Raw genomic sequence first — 13,231 nt, forward strand, 5'->3', positions numbered from 1 at the left:
CACAGCCAGGGAATGGAGAGCCCAGGGACACCTCAGGGTGTCACACCCAGGCAGAGCACCCACAGACAGGTGGAAAGCACAAGCCACAGGTTGGGACATTGTCTTTTGCTAACAAATGTGTATTGTTCCTGTGACACTGCACAGAGCCAGCAATGCTGGGGGTGCATCCCCAAAGTGAGGGACTCCAGGATGTGCTATCCATGCACAGGGAATGGCCTGGAGAGCAGCCCCAGGATCTGCAATCCAAGCACAGGGAATGGAGAGCAGCCCCAGGATCTGTTCTCAAGGCACAGGGAATGGAGAGCAGCCCCAGGATCTGTTCTCAAGGCACAGGGAATGGAGAGCAGCCCCAGGATCTGTTCTCAAGGCACAGGGAATGGAGAGCAGCCCCAGGATCTGTTCTCAAGGCACAGGGAATGGAGAGCAGCCCCAGGATCTGTTCTCAAGGCACAGGGAATGGAGAGCAGCCCCAGGATCTGTTCTCAAGGCACAGGGAATGGAGAGCAGCCCCAGGATCTGTTCTCAAGGCACAGGGAATGGAGAGCAGCCCCAGGATCTGTTCTCAAGGCACAGGGAATGGAGAGCAGCCCCAGGATCTGTTCTCAAGGCACAGGGAATGGAGAGCAGCCCCAGGATCTGTTCTCAAGGCACAGGGAATGGAGAGCAGCCCCAGGATCTGTTCTCAAGGCACAGGGAATGGAGAGCAGCCCCAGGATCTGTTCTCAAGGCACAGGGAATGGAGAGCAGCCCCAGGATCTGTTCTCAAGGCACAGGGAATGGAGAGCAGCCCCAGGATCTGTTCTCAAGGCACAGGGAATGGAGAGCAGCCCCAGGATCTGTTCTCAAGGCACAGGGAATGGAGAGCAGCCCCAGGATCTGTTCTCAAGGCACAGGGAATGGAGAGCAGCCCCAGGATCTGTTCTCAAGGCACAGGGAATGGAGAGCAGCCCCAGGATCTGCAATCCAGGCACAGGGCAGGGTCTGGGGGGGAAGGAAGCAGCGACTGAGCCCAGCTGGGCAGAGGAACCCAAGCACAAGAGCCTGGCAAGGGGAAGCTGCTGCCGGCCCCGTGGGCTCTGGGGAGGCTCCTGGGGAGGCTCTGCAGCTCCCATCCCTGGGCTGTCCCCCGGATCAGCAGCAGCCACGTGTGGCAGAGACTCCCCAGCCCCCACGGTGGGGCTGTGCACACTCATTTAGGTCACGGTGGTTAATGAGCACAGCCCAGCTCTCCCAGACACGCCGTGAGTGGCTCTGCTCCTCCTGCTCCCCCCACGGCGCGGAGAGCAGCAGTGCCAGGGGCAGCCTGGGCACACAGCACACAGGTCTGCTTTTACTTTTGCTGTTGCCAGGATCAGGGCAGGCACGGGGAGCAGACACAGAGCTCCCAAAACCACAGCTGTCCTCGTCCTGCAGCATCCCTGCCTGAGCCAAGGGCAAACAGGAGCACGGGAATGTGGTTGTGGAGGGAAAGCGACCCAGAGAGGATGAGGATGGGGTGGATTTATGGAGGGAAAATGACCCCAGAGGATGATGATGCGGTGGATTTACAGAGGAAAAATGACCCCAGAGGATGAGGATGGGGTGGATTTATGGAGGGAAAATGACCCAGAGAGGATGAGGATGGGGTGGATTTACAGAGGGAAAATGACCCCCCAGAGGATGAGGATGGGGTGGATTTATGGAGGGAAAATGACCTCAGAGGATGAGGATGGGGTGGATTTATGGAGGGAAAGTGACCCCACAGAGGATGAGGTGGATTTATGGAGGGAAAGTGACCACAGAGGATGGATTTGCTCAGGGCAAACACCTTCCCTTCTCCTCTGAGCTTTGTCCTCCCCTGGGCAGCAGGGACAGTCCAGGGGGGCACGGGGACACCCCTGGCCCATGAAACATTGATGGAGCTACAGGGGGAATGCCTGGCCACTGCTTCCTCCCCATCAGTGAGAAACCTCTTGGGGTTTGGGAGCACTGGGCTGGCCTTGAGGAGGACATGGCATGAACAGGACACAGCCAACTCCTCTGGGATGCCATGAGCAGGACACAGCCAGCCCTGATGGCATGAGCAGATTATTCCCAGGGAGAGCATTGGGTTATTCCAGGAGGACATGGGTTATTCCCAAGGAGAACATGCATTATTACAGGGAGAACATGGGTTATTCCAAGAAGAACATGGGTTATTCCCAAGGAGAACATGGGTTATTCCAAGGAGAACATGGGTTATTCCAAGGAGAACATGGATTATTCCAAGGAGAACATGGGTTATTCCAGGAGGACATGGGTTATTCCAGGAGGACATGGGTTATTCCATGGAGGACCACCTTTGCCCTCTGATGGCTCTGGCTGGGGTCGCCAGGATTCCCCTCCAAGCTCCAGCTCAGCTGGACCTGCTGTGCCCCAGCAGCCCTGCTCAGCACACCCCGGGCACCAGGAGCTCCAGTTTCCCTCTCAGGCTGGTCCCAGTGCTTTGCCAGCAGGGAGTTTCCTGGGGGAGTGAAGTCCTTGGTGACCCCTGGGGTTCAGGGATGCACCAGGGGAGGAGGCACAGCTGGAGCATTTCTGCAGCACTTGCACTTCAGGTGCTCCCCCAAAGGCTCCCCAAAGCACTGAGCACTGTCAGGGCAGGCCAGGTTCACCTTCTAGCAGCAGAACTGCTCCTGCCCTGCACAGCTCAGAGCTGCAGTCAGACACAGGCACATCCCAGCCCAGAGCCAGAGGCTCTTCCCAGGCTGCTCCAGGCTGGCATTTCCTGCTGATTCATCCCTGCAGCAAGGTCAGCCTGGCTGGCCAGGAGAGCCCCAGCCTTAAATCAAGGATCCCCTGGGCTGCTACAGTGACAGAGCAGGGCAGGCCATGGAGAACCAATCCAGGGAAAACTCAGAGTCAGCTCCTCTTGGCACAGCCCCCCAGGAGCCCAGCACAGGGACATTTCCCTGCAGCTGAGGCAGCTGGGCCAGGAGGAAGCTCACCTAGCCGGGAGGGGAAGCACAGGGTGGAAAACAAGCCAGCCCCGGGGAATTTTGTGCTTTTTTGTCTGGCTCCGTGTTCCTGCCCCAGCTTCCCCCGCCAGTGCTGGGAAGCTTTTCTGCAGGGCTGGTTCCCGTGTTGGTTTTGGATGGCTGCTCCTGCCAGGTGATCCCTGCGAGCTGCTGCAAGCACAGATGGAAAATAAACACGGGCTGATTCCCCTGCGGATGGAGCAGCCGAGGTGGGAAGTTCATCTCTCCAAACGCTCTTCCCAGAAGGGCTCACAAACAAGGCTGCAAGGAAGCAAGGCCCAGCCCCTCACACAGCCAGAGGCCAGCCCTGCTCCTCCAACGGGGACAGCAGGAGCTGCGTGGAAGGGCAGGAGGCCCTGGGCATGGTGCTCCTCTGGCACAGGAGCCAGGTGAGACCATCCCAGCACGGACTGGCACTTGCCAGAGGGCTCATCCCAGCCTCAGAGGCCAGGAACAGAGATGCTGGCACTCCAGTGGGGCTCAGTGGCAGGAACAGCCTGAGAAGCAGGGAAAGGCCAGCCCTGCTGGTGTCCCAGCTGCTGGCTGTGCCCAGGGATGGGACAAGGCCTGGCAAGTGGGGGATGGCATGGAGGGGACAGCTTTGGGACCAGGACAGACACCAGGGATGGAAAAGAGCTCTGAGCCACCAGGATGGTGCTGGCATGGAAGCACGGGCAGCAGCTTCATCCCAAATTACTCTGTTTTGGGGATCTGAGGCTTTTCTCTAGCACAGGATGGACAGCTGGGAAGAGGGAAGGTTTCAGGAAACAGCCTGGAACATTTATGACTGGGGACAGCACGAGCAGGAGTCAGGAAGTGACCAGCCCAGCTGGATTTATCTGCTCACACTCCACAGCACCCACGGTTTGTGTTCCCCCAGCTGCCTCCCACCAAACCAGCCTCGTGGGCACCCAGTGACCTGGGCTGCCCAGACACCACAGCCCAGGGGACAAGGTGACACTGGCAGCGCTGCTGGTCCCTGCCCTGTGCACAAGAACCCAAAGTTAAACCCTGAGCTGACTGGGTGAGACTGCAGAGCACCAGGGGCTGCTGCACAGGCTCCCTGGCAGCCCCTCCAGGGCACAGGGGGCACAGGGGAAACACCCTCTGCTGTGAACCCTTCCCACTTCCAGCTGGGAGAGGCACCACGGCAGGTGAACACACAGAACCAGCACCCAGAGCCTGGGGAATGCCTGCTCCCCAAAGGGACACCAACGCCAGGGGAAGGGACACCAATGCCACGGCAGGGACACCGGCCCCGGGGCACGGACACCGATGCCAAGGAAGGGACACCAATGCCAGGGGAGGGACACCAATGCCAGGGCAGGGACACCAGCCCTGGGGCAGGGACACCAATGCCAAGGAAGGGACACCAATGACAGGGGAGGGACACCAATTCCAGAGCAGGGACACCAGTGCCAAAGAAGGGACACTAATGCCAGGGCAGGGACACCAGCCCCGGGGCAGGGACACCAATGCCAGGGCAGGGAGGCCCCGGGGCAGGGACACCGATGCCAAGGAAGGGACACCAATGCCAGGGGAGGGACACCAGCTCCAGAGCAGGGACACCAGTGCCAAAGAAGGGACACTAATGCCAGGGCAGGGACACCAGCCCCGGGGCAGGGACACCAATGCCAGGGCAGGGACACCAGCCCTGGGGCAGGGACACCAATGCCAGGGCAGGGACACCAGCCCCAGGGCAGGGACACCAGCCCCAGGGAGGGGACACCAGCCCCGGGGCAGGGACACCATGGCTCCACAGAGCCCCAGGCAGTGGCTCCAGGCGCTCTGGGAACAGGTCACACACGGATTGCTCACCCATCACACCGGCCATGCCCAGCAGTGAGTCAAACATGAAGAAAGCGGAGAGGGGAATGGATCCTGAGCCCAGCAGCAGCTCCACTCCTTCATCCTCGCTGGATGTGTCAGGGAAGAGACCCCTGGGAATGCAGAGCTGGGGAGAGCCCCCGGGGTGCTGCTCCAGGGATGGATTCCCAAAGCCCAGGTCCCAGGCAGGTCCTGATGGAGCAGGAGAATTCCAGGGCAGGTCTGAGCACACCCCAGGCAGGCACAGGCTCTGACAGGCCCCAGGCACACACAGGGGCACAGCAGTGGCTCCAAGGCCATTTCCACCTGGCACTGCAGAGGATGCCAGGTTTTCCTTGGGCTCCTCCACCACTGAGCAGATCCCTCCAGGAACCACACAAGGAGGGGAGCAGAGCCCACCCTCCAGCCAGGAAGGGCTCAGCCAGGCTCTGGAGAACAGGAGCAGCAGGGACTCCTGGAGCAGGGACTGAGCACAGCTGAGCTCAGCACAGGCAGCAGCACCAGCTGCCCCAGGCCTGCAGCTCTGCACCAACAGGACTGAGGGGTTTGCCCAGCTGCTGCAGGTTTTTCCGCAGCTGGAGGCAGTCAGGGCCCTGGAAAATCCATGTGAATAGCAAGAAGCCTGAGTCTGCAGCTTTTTGGGGTGTAAGATGATGGAGGGTGATGGGCCAGTGCCCACAGCCACCAACACACCAGACCCAACGTGCCAGATTAGCTAAACTGGGAGCAGACCACTCAAATATCTTAAAAAATGAGAAAAGCAGAGTTTTCCTGCAGGAGAGCAGAGCAAGGGCCTTAAACTCCTTAAACCAGCAATGGCAACGGGGTGAACATGGGGTTAACTGGGATGGGAGGAGCAAAATTACACCCTGTGGGGCACCTGGGGCTCCCAGCTCGGGGCAAACGCTTGCCTGGGGTCAGCTGGTCACCAAGGGTGTCACCCCAGCTCTGGTCACCAAGGGCATTATCCCACCCTGGTCACTACAGATCCATCCCATCCTGGTCACCACGGCTGTCACCCCACCCTGGTCACCACGGGTCCATCCCACCCTGGTCACCACAGGTGTCACCCCATCTCTGGTCACCACGGATGTCACCCCACCCTGGTCACCACGGGTGTCACCCCACCCTGGTCACCACGGGTGCCATCCCAGCCCTGGCTGCCCCCCGTGCCCCCCCAGCAGAGCATCCTGCCCCAGTTTTTGGCAGCACCAGCCCCTCCTCCCCTGCAGCATTTCGACACTCAGGGCGTTTCCTGCCTCGGAGCTGCGTTTTCAGCCCGAGCCATCCCAGCTCGGGCATGCCAGGAGCTCCCTGGTGCTCCTGGCCGCTGACAGAGCCTCCCCAGCCTTGCTGGGCACTCTGCCCACAGGGAAGAGGGCTCTCTCTGTGCCCTGGGATGCAAAGCTCCCATCCCAAATCCCCCCCAGAGCAGCACTTTCCTCCCCGCCCCACTGCAAGGTCTCTCCCTCTCCTCAGCCTAAGGACAGCCGTGCCAAGGACAGAGCTGCAGGGATTTGGCCTGGGCTCAGCTCCCCGGGGAGCAGAGAGAGCTCCAGCCTGGGTGTGACAGTCTCCCTGGCACGGGAGCCAAGGCCAGGCTGGGAATGGAAAGGAGCACCAGGTCCCAGGGAGATGGCACAGCCCCGAGCCTGCGGGCTGCCACAGCCCCATTCCACTGCTAATGATCTCCTGATCTTCATGAAAGGAGGGAGGAGACACCACAGGCACAGCGTGGGCTGACAGGGTCCAGAGGGCTGCAGGAGGAGATGGCAGCGGGTCCATGCCAGGGGGAACACCAGGACAGTGCCAGGGAAGCATCAGCCACAGCAAGGAGGGGACAGGACGGGTCCCACCAGCGAGGGCAAGGGACAAGTGCCTGGTGTGGGGGTCCTGGCAGGGATCTGGGACCATCCTTGGCTCTGAGGGAGCTTCTCACCCCTGCAACACGCTGAGCAGATGGGCAGCACCCATCACTGGGCAGGATGGGCCCCTCTGGAGAGCCTCAGGCTCAGCCCCTTCCTTCTCCCAGCCTCCTGCCTGTGCCGGGGCTCACACCTCCTTCTCTGCTCTCTCTGCCCCCATGGCACTCCCCCAACCCTGTCCCTTCCCCTGAGCAGCTCCTCCAGCCCCACGTGGAGCAGAAAGCCCTGGTGGCCTCAAGGACCTGGGCTGGCACAGGCTGGCAGCCAAAGGAAAGGTCCTGTGCTGGTGGGGAGGGAGGAGAGCCCCAGGCTCTGGCAGCCCCCAGAGCCCCCCCAGCAGCAGGTGCCCCCGCAGCTGGGCAGGAAGGGGAACCAGAAGAGGGAAGTGCAGCACGGAAGGGCTTTGGGGAAGTCAGAGCTGAGCTAATTCTGCAGAGGGAACAACTCCCCCAGACGAGTTCCCTGTCTGGAGCAAGTGCAAGTCACTGCAGGAAAAGCAGAGCCAGGAATGGAATGCTGACTGCTGCTGCACCCACTGCCCCTCAGACACAGATCCCAGCCCTGGGCTTTGAGCCCTGGCAGCTCGTGCTGCCACCTTCAACCTTTCCCCTGTGCCAGGGCTGGGAGATCTGTGGGACAGGAGACAAATGGAAATGGTTCTTCAGAGAGGGAGGGACCAGGGAATGGCAGCTAAGGACCAGCTTTAGCCAGCCCAGGAAACCCTGGGCCTCAGCTGCTTCCTCCAGCATCAGCCTCACCCTCACCCTGCCAGTCAAGGGTATTTTGGGTTCCCAGGCAGGGAGATCCAAGGTCCAGCCCTGCAGGTGTCCCCAGGCACCTCCTGTCCCCCTCAGTGTCCCCTCCCTTGCTGTTCTCCCAAGGGGTGCCAAACCTGGGCCAAGGGAAGGGTCTCCAGATCCTCTGGATTGGGGCTGGGGACAAGGCCTGGAGGGACAGAGCACAGGGAATGGCTCTCACTGCCAGGGGGCAGGGATGGATGGGATCTTGGGAACTGGGAATTGTTCCCTGCAGGGTGGGCAGGCCCTGGCACAGGGTGCCCAGAGCAGCTGTGGATCCCTGGCAGTGCCCAGGCCAGGCTGGACACTGGGGCTGGAGCACCTGGGACAGTGGGAGGTGTCCCTGCCATGGCAGGGGTGGCACTGGGTGACTTTTACAGCCCCTTCCAACCCAAACCACTGCAGGATTCTCTCATTCCATGCAAACCCAGCCTGGTGTCTGGGATGGAACCCTGTTTCTCTGGATGCCCTCCCAGCTTTCCCAGGTGCCAGCTGATGGGCTGGGCGTGCAGGGCACAGTCCCTGGCTCGCTGCCACCCCACAGGATGAGCCCCACGGGGGACTCCAAGGGCATTTCCTGGATGTTGGGAAGCAGAAGCAACAGCTGCCTTGTGAGTTCCCAAAAATCCCTCTTTTCCTGGACCCTGGCTTTGCAGGGACTGAGCACAGGACAGGGCAGTGCAGGATCAGGCAGGGGAGGGAGGTGAGGACCAGGAGCTCCTGCCCAGGGCTCTCTGGATGCACAAAGGCTCAATGCAAAGGGGGAAATGATGCTCAGAGCTTGCTTTGCTGCCAAGCCCGATCCCCAGAGCTGCCTGAGCAGTGGGACAAACCCTGGGATGCCCAAAAAGGCCATGAGAGCTCTCAGGCTGCTCTTGTGCAACTCCAGGAGCTGATTTTCCCCTGGCAAAGCACCGAAGTGACCCAGGCTGAGCAGCACGAGGAGCTGGTAAACAGCCCCGGCCTCCCTTCCCGGGGAAGAGTCCAAGCTTGACGGAACATTTTCCAGCCAGCCGAAAACAAGGATAACAATTATCACTGCTCAAGTTCCTGTGCAATAAAAACCTGCAGGGAAATGAGAGCAAGGTCACCCACCACCCTGACAAGGGATGCTGTGCTGGAGCAGGCTCCCCTGGCCTGGCAGCAGGGCGAGGATGGGATGCCAGCAGCCAGGGCAGAGCTCAGCCCCACAGCCCCGTTATCTCCCCAGCACAGGCCTGCCTGGGCCCAGCAGGGCCAGCCCCAGGGTGGGAGCCTCTGTTTGTTTTGCTCTTTCTAATCTGGGACTGGAAGTTTCCTCCTGAACAAAGTTGTTTCCAGGCGTCGGAGCCGGCTGGAAGCTCCCAAAGAGCCAGAAGCCCCTGAGCTCCCCATGATCCTTCTCCCACCCAGCTGGACAAGCTCCAGCCCCTGGGATTCTCCTCCAAAAACCAGCGTGGCCCCTCCAGGCTGCAGAGGTGCCACCCACCCTCGGGGCACAGGGTGAGAGCTTCCGTGGTGTTTTCAGTGCTCGTTTCCATCCTCAGGGCCACGGGTGAAAACAGAGTTTTAAAAGCTCCTGTGATTCTGACTGCCTCAAGGGGAAGTGAATTTTCCTTATGCAAGCAAAGCTACAGGAAGGGAGGGAGGGAGGGAGACAGCAAATGGGAGAATCATGGAATGGGCTGGGCTGGAAGGGACCTCAAAGCTCATCCCATTCCATCCCTTCCCCTCTCCCAGGTGGATCCAAGCCCCAATGTCCAACCTGGCCTTGGCACTGCCAGGGATCCAGGGGCAGCCACAGCTGCTCTGGGAATTCCAGCCCAGCCCCTGCCCACCCTCCCAGCCAGGAATTCCTTGCCAAGATCCCAGCCCAATCTGCCCTTTGCCAGTGGGAGCCATTCCCTGTGTGCTGTCCCTGCAGGCCTTGTCCCCAGTCCCTCTGCAGCTCTCCTGGAGCCCCTCCAGGCCCTGGAAGGTGCTGGAATGTCTCCCTGCAGCCTTCTCCAAGCCCCTGGGCATGTCCAGCCTCACAGCCTGGCTCCCCCCTTGGCTGCAGGATTGGTGTCACGGGGTGACACAGGCTGGACATTGCTCCCGTGGGATTAACAGCCCGTGACGAGACCTTTGGGACGCCAAGAGCAAGGAGCAGCCCTGGCAGGGCTCCTGCTCTGCACAGCCCCACAGCATCCTCTCCCAGGGCAGGGCTCCTGCTCTGCACAGCCCCACAGCATCCTCTCCCAGGGCAGGGCTCCTGCTCTGCACAGCCCCACAGCATCCTCTCCCAGGGCAGGGCTCTCCCCAGCCCAGGGGCTGTCCCACATCCCAGCCCCTGCAGTGGTGCTGGTTTCCATCAGGGCCCAGGAATGGCGGTGTTTTGCTAAGAACAGCACAATAAACGCGGGGGGAGCTGCCGGCCGGCTCCAGGCTCCCGCTCTGAGCTGGGAGCTGCTTTCTGCACGGGGAGAACTGTCCCAGCCCGTCCTGCTGGAGGGAGGGCGAGGCAGGCTCCTCTCCACGGCCGCAGCTTCGGGCAGCACGCCAGCACAACTGCCGGCACTGGGGGCCAGGGAGCAGGGGGCACTGCCAGCTCTGCCTGCAACAAAGCCCCCAAAACTCCTTCCCGAAAGGAATTCCAGCCGCATTCCTGCGCTTCTGTGCTTGGCAAAGGCTCGGAAACATTCTGATTGTTGTAAGCCCTTCTGGGGAAGGAGGAGGATCAGCAGTTCCCCCCACGCACGGGATTTGGGCTGAGGGCAGCACGGGGCTGGGGTCTGGACCCCAAATTGGGGACACTCCGCCTCAAACCAGGTGACAACGGTGGGGGGGCTGCAAAGCCACCGCAGCCAGCAGGGGACAAACCTGGAGGTGCGGCTGTGGCTGCCCAGGAGGGACAGAGCCCTGTCGGAAGCAGAGGGGCCGCGCTGTGCCTGCCCGGGGATGGATGCTCCGGTGCCCTGTCCTGCACATTCCCTCCCGGGGACACAGGGACAGCCTCGGGCACGTCCTTCCCGGGGCATCCCCCGGCCCTGCCATGCCCCGAGTCCTTCCAGGGGGTCACACAGCCAGCCCTGCCCCGGACCCCTCCCCAGCGCACCCCGGGCCACCGTGAGCCCCCGGAGAGCCCAGACGGGCACGCCCGGACCCGCCACACCCCAACCCCCGCGGCACGTCCCGAGGGTGCCCGGGAAGCCGTGATGGCCTTCCTCCTCCAGCAGCCGTCCTGGGGAGCCAGGGACCCCGCGGTGCCCACCCTGGGCACCCTGACCCAGTGACAGCCATGCCAGGGCTCTGGGGGTGTCTGTGTGCCCACCCTGGGGCACCCTGACCCAGTGACAGCCATGCCAGGGCACTGGGGGTGTCTGTGTGCCCACCGTGCCCACCCAGTGACAGCCATGCCAGGGCTCTGGGGGTGTCTGTGTGCCCACCCTGGGCACAGTGACCCAGTGACAGCCATGCCAGGGCACTGGGGGTGTCTGTGTGCCCACCCTGCCCACCCAGTGACAGCCACACCAGGGCTCTGGGGCATTCCATGTGCCCACCCTGGGGCACACACTGACCCAGTGACAGCCACGCCAGGGCTCTGGGGGATTCCATGTGCCCACCCTGGGGCACACAGTGACCCCACTGCTCCTCCAGGGGTACCCGGGGACGCCCTGACACCACCCTGGGACACGCGAGGACCCAAGGACACCAGTCCCAGGACACGGGAGGGGTCCATGTGCCCACCCTGGGACCCTGTGCCCCCCACCCGGGGCCGCCCGGCCCAGCCCGGCCCGGCCCGGCCCCGGCCGCCCCTCACTCACCGCTCGTCGGGCTCGCGGCCGCGCAGCCGGGCGGGCTCCAGCGGCACCAGGGCCTGGCCCAGGAAGCGGTCCATGCCCACGAGCGCCCGGTGCATCACGGTGAGCACCAGCTCGGCGCAGGCCCCGGGCTCGGGGGGCAGCTCGAAGGCGCATTCCTCCCTCCACTCGGGGCTGCCGCCGCTCTTCTCGGCCACCGAGGTGCTGTACTTCTCGCGGCCCAGCTGGATCACGGTGTACGCGTCGCTGCCGCCCGCTTTGCCTTTGCCGCCGCCCTTGCAGCGCAGCCCGCGGGCCCGCACCACCGTCACCTGGACGTGCGTGGGCAGCCAGGCCGGGCAGCCCTCAGCGGGCAGCGCGGCCGCCCGCAGCAGCGCCATGGCCGGGCCGGGCGGGGCAGAGCCGGGAGAAGCGGCCGGGCCGGGAGAAGGGGCCGGACAGGGCCGGGCGGGGCGGGGCAGGGCCGGGAGAAGCGGCCGGGCCGGGCCGGGCCCCGCTCCGGAGCCGCCGCTGCCGCAGCGCGAGCGACACCGGCCGGGCCGGCCCCGCCCACAACGGCGCAGGGCACGCCCGCAACGGCGCTGACCACGCCCCCGTGCCGTTCTGACCACGCCCACAACGCGCTCTGCCTCCGCCCCGCTCGGCTTTAGCCCCGCCCCAACCGGCCCCGCCGCGCGCTAGCCACGCCCCCGACTCTTAGCCACGCCCCACTGGCAGGGCTTGCCCCGCCCCACCCGCATTGGCTCCGCCCCCCGAGCGCTCCATCCCGCCTGGCGGTTGGAGGGGGCGGGGCCGGGGGCGGGGCCGGGGTGGCGCCCAGGAGCTTGGTAACGGGGCCGTTCTGCAGTGGCCAGGCGCACCGGGAGCAGCTCCCCGGTGTCCCCGGCCGACCCCCGGTGTCCCCACGGCCGATCCCCAGTGTCCCTGACTGATCTCCCGTGTCCCCCTGGCCGATCCCCGGTGCCCCCCTGGCCGATCCCCGGTGTTCCCTGCTGAACTCACTGGTGTCCCCGGCTGTCCCCCGGTGTCCCTGACCGATCCCCGGTGTCCCCGAGCCCCGCGCACCCTTCCCCACCGCCCACCCCTCCCCACCGGGAGCGTTTCCCAGGCCGGGCCGGGCGAGGGCCGGGGCCCCAGTCCCCGTGTCCCCTCCCAGTGTCCCCAGTGTCCCGTTACAGCTCCGGCCCCGCCGCCGTTCCGTGCCCGGGGCAAGGTCAGGCCGCGATCCCGCCGCGATAAGGGGCGGCCGGGGCGGCGGGGCCGTGCCAGCCCTGCCCTATCGCTGCCATCTGCCACCGCTGCCACCGCTGCCACCGCTCCCGGCGCGCCCGTTCCGCTCCAGCGCGGGGACACTGAGAGGGGAGGGGGACACCGAGAGGGGACACTGAGAGGGGACACCGAGAGGGGAGGGGGACACCGAGAGGGGACACTGAGAGGGGAGGGGGACACCGAGAGGGGACACCGAGAGGGGACACCGAGAGGGGAGGGGGACACAGAGAGGGGACACGAATGGGGACACCGAGAGGGGACAATAAGAGGGGAGGGGGACACCGAGAGGGGACACGAATGGGGACACCGAGAGGGGACACAGAGAGAGGACACCGAGTAGGGACACTGAGAGGGAAGGACACCGAGCAAGGACACAGATAGGGGACACCGAGAGGGGACAGGGACACCAAGCGGGGACACCGAGAGGGGACACTGGGAGGGGACACCAAGCACTCTCTGAGGTCCCTTCCAGCCCCCTCATCCCGTGACCCCGTGTACCTCCCCTTCCCTTGGGGTTCCTGCTGGCCCCACAGCAGCTGAGGGGGCTGAAGCCGCCGAGTGCAGGAGGAGCCCATTCCCATTTCCCATTTCCCATTTCCCATTCCCATTCCCATTCCCCATTTCCCACTCTACAT

General features: G+C 63.7%; 1 protein-coding gene across 3 annotated transcripts in view; it reads right to left on the bottom strand.

Annotated features, from left to right (window-relative positions):
* Positions 1-12,058, bottom strand: part of RAB11FIP5 (RAB11 family interacting protein 5) — a 38,842-nt gene extending 26,784 nt beyond the window's left edge. Inside the window, exon 1 of one of the 3 annotated variants that reach the window (XM_041472537.1) lies at positions 11,331-12,058. In XM_041472537.1, the coding sequence (XP_041328471.1) occupies positions 11,331-11,707 (377 nt within the window). In that variant the 5' untranslated portion in view covers positions 11,708-12,058. The remainder of the gene's footprint in view (positions 1-11,330) is intronic. The other 2 variants (XM_041472535.1, XM_041472536.1) reach the window with 2 other exon arrangements.
* Positions 12,059-13,231: the final 1,173 nt, after the last annotated feature.

The sequence above is a fragment of the Pyrgilauda ruficollis genome, unplaced genomic scaffold (assembly GCF_017590135.1).
Source record: "Pyrgilauda ruficollis isolate IOZ18807 unplaced genomic scaffold, ASM1759013v1 scaffold292, whole genome shotgun sequence".
NCBI lineage: Eukaryota > Metazoa > Chordata > Aves > Passeriformes > Passeridae > Pyrgilauda > Pyrgilauda ruficollis.